The sequence below is a fragment of the Sinocyclocheilus grahami genome, unplaced genomic scaffold (assembly GCF_001515645.1).
Source record: "Sinocyclocheilus grahami isolate Dianchi unplaced genomic scaffold, SAMN03320097.WGS_v1.1 scaffold742.1, whole genome shotgun sequence".
NCBI classification, from domain to species: domain Eukaryota; kingdom Metazoa; phylum Chordata; class Actinopteri; order Cypriniformes; family Cyprinidae; genus Sinocyclocheilus; species Sinocyclocheilus grahami.
The window spans coordinates 605456-611455 of NW_015505921.1; the positions used below are offsets into that span (position 1 = coordinate 605456).

Consider the following 6000-nt stretch of genomic DNA (forward strand, 5'->3'; position numbering starts at 1 on the left):
GGTCATAGCTAATAGTTAGTTAATATTGAGACTGGTCTTCAAACTAAAGTGTGACCAAAAAGTGTCTAATAAATAGGTACCATACAAGTCACTATGAGAACATATAGGAGTACTAGTTGGTACAATTATTAAGTTATAACTTATTTCTTGTCCCTTTTATTCAAGTGCCAAAAGGAAATTCTGTCACTTATTCACCCTCATGTCACTCCAAACCTGCATGAGTTTCTTTCTGTGGAACTCAAAAGAAGATATTTTGAAGAATGTTCTAACAGATTAATTTCCCACGGACTTCCAGTATATGGACAAAAAAATTCAAGGGAAGTCAATGGGAACCAAAACTGCTTGATATCTGCTTGGTATGTTTTGTTTTGTGTGTGTGTGTTCCGTAGAAGAAAGTAAGTCATAATGGTCTTTGAACAGCATGAAGGTGAGTAAATGAAGACAGAATAAACATTTTTTGTGAACTATCCCTTTAAAGTATGATTCTATCTATGACATTTTCCATTGTCTTATCTCTAATCTAATGTTTTTTTTTACTCTGTCCACCATAGGTTGGTTATGACATGACCCGTCTTGCAGCTCAGAGGTGCTTTGACGCTGCTTGTCTGAAGCCGACAAATGTTGACGTCATCGAGCTGCACGACTGCTTCTCTGCCAATGAGCTCATCACCTATGAAGCTCTGGGACTGTGTCCCGAGTGTGAGATGTACGGCTTCCCAAGCACACTTTTCTAGCACAGCAAAAAGCTGCTAAACACAAGTTTAGATTAGCAGTGCGTTTAAGATTTTGCATTTGTAGGTAAAACTTTTGAGCTGATCGATCGGGGTGATAACACATATGGTGGCAAATGGGTGATAAACCCTAGTGGAGGACTCATCTCAAATGGACACCCGCTTGGAGCTACAGGTACCAGATATTTAAAAAAATATATATAATAATTAGGTTACATGTCAAACTGTAATTTTTGAAAAACTGTAAAAATAAAAATACATTAATGTGGTTAAACCAAAAAATTTAAATCGCTTTGTTATTTATAAGGAATTCTTTGCCATTTACTGGGCAACCTAGGCATGGCAGTTGCTACTCTGCCATACACCATTGACGCTCCTGCTTGACAGTGTCCATCCTTCATGTGTTTGTGTCTGCATGTGGTTCTCCACCAGCAGGGGGGGTCATATCTCTTAACTACTGAATTAACACTGGATGCATGCAGTACATCAGTTCTGCAGCTGGCTTGAGTTAGGGCTACGTTCACACTGCAGGCAAATGTGGCCCAAATCCGATTTTTTTGCTCACATGAGACTCAGATCTGTTTTTGTCATGACAGTGTGAACAGCACAAACCGCATGGAATCTGATCTTTTCAATTCCGATTTGTGCCACTTCCATATGTGGTACTAAATCTGATACATGTCCGATGTTTTGCAATGCGACTGCAGTGTGAACAGTCATGTCGGATTTCATGCGATTTTTACATCACTCTAGATCGACATTCGTCATAATTCCGCGCTGACGGGAGACACGTCGAAGATTTTTACATACCCAAAGTTATCAAGACATTTGCGAAAGGTAATCAGTGGAAGTGTAATGTGTCAGAACTCATAAAACTCACTCATACAGTGACGACTCAACAAAACATGAGGGCTCGTATTATAAAAGCTTCAAAACTCTGCTCTCTTCTGTCACATTCTTGTCTTTATTTTTCATATTGCCTGCACATAATTTTGCCGGATTCCGCAGCAGATCACACTATAAATAAATTCATAATCGCTTACTTTATGTCCTCCGTGTTTACTTCCGTATGACAGCGCGCTGTGCAAGTGTTGCCAAATCCAGAGTTTCCCCATGGAATTAGGCTACTTTTCCACTGTTGCCGTGGGATGTTTTTCAACTTCGTGGGTCGACGCGACCCCACTAACGCGATATTTATCCCCCTGAACATGGTTGTGCTAGTTTGGACTAGTTTTGAGAAGCAATTGGGCGGATTTTGTTGTGTAAACCTGGAAACCCTGTTCGTATGTGCTCTGTTGCGCATGCGGGTCAGTTCAGAACCATGATCTGTTCACACTGTAAAACTGATATTGGCCACATTTAAAACAACAATGTGAACAGCTACACAAAAAAATCGGTTCTGAGAAAATATCGGAACTGAGCACTAAGGCTCGCAGTGTGAACGTAAGGAAAGGATATGGACCAGAAGACATTGCAATTACTAAATGATATTTAGACAGACTTAAAGAAGTTCCAGATCTATACTTGTGCCCTTATTATTTCAGTTATTTTGCCTTTAATGTAAATAAACACGTGCAAACAATATAATTGCTCTTGTGAATTTATTTGGATGTTAATTACATTGTGCGAGCTGTCTCTTTAATGCTGCGTGGTTTACATACATGCTGCTGCTGATTGGGCTGACATGTTTGACACACCCACCAAACAAGAGAAAACGCATCTCAAACCATGCTGCACACCGTTGCACACCGTTTCCAGGAAACATGTCGTTCAAACCGGAAACCGTAGCAAAGCGGTGCACACCGGTTTGAGCTTGAACTTGCCCCTGGTGTGGAACGATGGGCTCTTTACGTCATCCTTTTAACCTTTCCATCCATCCATCCATGTCTCTTCCTCAAAGACCTCCAAGAAAGTACCTTGTCCGCTTTGTGCCAGTTTTGTTTACTAATGATTAGAAGACAGAAGAACCAACAGGTCATAGAATAAAGCAACACTCACATAGAACCAATGAAGAGAGATGGCTGTGACTTTCAGAGCGAGTGAAGACGGTGGATGAACTCTGGCATGTTTTCATGGCTCAGGTCTGGCTCAGTGTGCAGAGCTGTGCTGGCAGCTGAGGGGGGAGGCGGGGCCTCGGCAGGTCCCCAGGGCAAAGGTCGCCCTGCAGCACAACATCGGTCTTGGTGGAGCGGTGGTCGTCACTCTCTACAGGATGGGCTTTCCTCAAGAAACAAGGTATGTTTAAAGCTTAAATATGTTGTGTGAACTGTCTTAACAAACACTGAGATGACTGGCCTAAATATATCCAGCTCACCTCGTTTATAGTTTTGTTTTAATCTATATGATCTATATATTCAAAATTCGTCAATTATTTTCCAAAATCCCTAATATCCGTTCAAAAGTTTGGGCTTGGTAAGATTTTATGTTTTTGAAGGTTTCTTCTGCTTTCCAAGGCTAAAGCTGCATTGTTTTTAATTAAAATACAGTATTAACAGTAATATTGTAAAATATTATTACCATTTAAAATGACTCTTTTCTATTTTATTATATTTTAAAATGTAATTTATTTCTGTGATGCAAAGCTGAGTTGTCAGCATCATTACTCAGTCTTCTGATATGATGATTTGGTGCTCAAGTAACAATTTTTTTCATTATCAATGCTGAAAACTCAACCGTGATACTTTTTTTTTTTTTTTTATGAATAGAAAGTTCAAATAACAGAATTTATTTGTAACGGAAATCTGTTGTAACGTGTTATTGACATCCTATTATAGTTTTATTCTGAAATAGTTTATTTATTCTCATTTCCGTTTTAGGTATTTTTGTACAAATTTGCAAGGCAAGCTAAATGAAAATGAGAAATGTTGCCATGTCAGCTAGCTGAAATAAAATGTTTTTTATTATATTATTTATTTTATGTTGTTATGTGTGACCACAAAACCAGTCATAAAGGTCAATTTATTGAAATTGATACATCTAAGCTAAGATATATATACTAAGCTTTTCATTGATGTATAGTTTGTTAGGATAGGAAAATATTTGGATACAACTATTTAAAAATCCGGAATCTGAGGGTGCAAAAATATCAAAATAGTGAGAAAATCGCCTTTAAAGTTGTCCAAATGAAGTCCTTAGCAATGCATATTACTAATGATAAATTTGATACATAATTTTACAAATTATCTTCATGGAACATGATCTTTACTTAATATCCTAACGATTTATGCCATAAAAAAAGATAATTTTGACCAATACAATGCATTGCTGGCTATTGCTGCAAATATACCCGTGCCATTTATGACTGATTTTGTGGTCCAGGGTCACATATGATTATTTATATTAATAATAACTGTTAATAATGTAAAATTATAATAACTGTATACCTGGTTCTGAACTGGCTCAAAAGAGTTAATTGTTTTTGAATCAGACCTTAAGATTATTTTTTATGTTATATTGTTTTATTTCCGTTAACATTTTATTTCAAGTACCAAAAATGTTATTTTTTTATGGCTATAATAACCCTGCTATGTGAAGACCCTAATTTGTTAATCTTGTATTCTTATTTAAAGGCATTTTTCCAAGGAAAACTAAAGATAACTGGGAATATGGGAATGGCCATGAAACTTCAAAACCTTCAGCTGTCAGCTGGAAAAGCCAAACTGTGAATCTGCGTCTCTTGATGAACAGAGAAGATGTGTTTTTGGAGAGATGTTAGAATAATTAATTTCGGAAAATACGTTTTTGCTAATATTGTATGAATGAAGTTGTAACAGTGAGTCTGTTGGTTATTGCAGAAACATAACTGCATAAAGAATACTGTACGTTACTAACATACCTGAAAGACGCAGGCAGAGTATGTCAAAAATGATCCTGCACAATAATAATAATATTATGATATATAAAGATATCACAGTAAAGTGACCTTCCTCAAATCGCCATTGTTTAGTTGTGATTAGCACAGTAAATCACCACTTGAATCTTGCAGATGAACATGGAGCCTGACCTCTCAATTATATAAAGTTAGCTGTCCTATAATGAGCATCTAAATGACTAATATCAGTTGTATCATTACATTTCAAACTATGCCTGCAAAGGCTTATTTTGGACCTTCATATATCATTTGTAGTCAGCTGGATTAAAATAAAAGCTGAGAGTAACAGGCTTTGATTCTGAAATTTTCATTAAATCTTCAAAGGCCTCAGAACTGTGCGTGTTGGAATATTGTCATTTCAAAGCATTTTTGTATAATTGTACATTAATCAATGTAATCAAAAATTACAACACTTATTTCTAATAAATATTCAATTTACTTCAAAATATGCAGTAATTTTCCTAGAATGTCTTTTTTTATATATTTACAGTATTGTAATAATTACAATACAGACTCTGCACTGATAGAGTAGCTTTTGCATTCTCACTTGCTACGAGGAAAACGTGACCATTTTCTTTCTTCTAGGCCATTCTTGAATAACAGAGTTGAACTGCACTTTATTTTCCATAAGCTGAAGACGATTCATAACTCACCTGCTGAACTTTTATCCTGAAGCAGTTTGACCTACAGAAGCTGACCTTAAACTGTAATGGTTTATGGATGCATCCTTCATCTCCAACACTTTCAGCACTGCATATTGTATTAGACAGTATGAGGGTGTGTGGCATGACGTGTGAGCCCATAAAGGCCACTTCTGACAAATTTCACAGAAGTTTGGTTTCAGCATGACCCGACAACTGAACGAGTAAAGAAGTTATACACTAGAGCCGGGGCCAGAAAGCATCGTCCTGAAGAGTTACAGGTCTGGAAACTATTTTCATGAGAGAAAATCATTGATATTTAATTGTTATTTAGTGTTAACATACAAACAATACCATTCAAACATTTGGGGTTGGTAACATTTTTTAATGTTCTTGAAAAAAGTCTCTTATGCTCATTAAGGCTGCATTTCTTTGATCAAACATACAGTAAAACATTAATATTGTGAATGTGAAATTAAATTACAATCTTAAATAACTGTTTGCTATTGGAATATATTTCAAAGCTGAATTTTCAGCATCATTACTCCAGTCTTCAGTGTCACGTGATCCTCCAGAAAGCATGCTGCTCAAGAAACAATTTTTATTATCAATGTTGAAAATAGTTGTATTTTGTGGAAACTGTGATACATTTTTATGATGCTATAGAAAGTTCAAAGAACAGCATTTATTTGAAATATAAACCTTTTGTTACATTAAAAATGGCTTTACTGTCACTTTTGATCAATTTAGTGCCTCC

General features: G+C 36.2%; 1 protein-coding gene across 1 annotated transcript in view; it reads right to left on the bottom strand.

Moving 5' to 3' along the window:
* Positions 1-2808: 2808 nt before the first annotated feature.
* The window catches only part of LOC107560770 (excitatory amino acid transporter 5-like), a 12184-nt gene continuing 8992 nt past the window's right edge, over positions 2809-6000 (bottom strand). The window contains exons 8-9 of the mRNA XM_016245029.1: positions 4115-4125; positions 2809-2953 (exon numbers count right to left, since the gene is read on the bottom strand). Of these exons, the coding sequence (XP_016100515.1) occupies positions 2809-2953; positions 4115-4125 (156 nt within the window). The remainder of the gene's footprint in view (positions 2954-4114; positions 4126-6000) is intronic.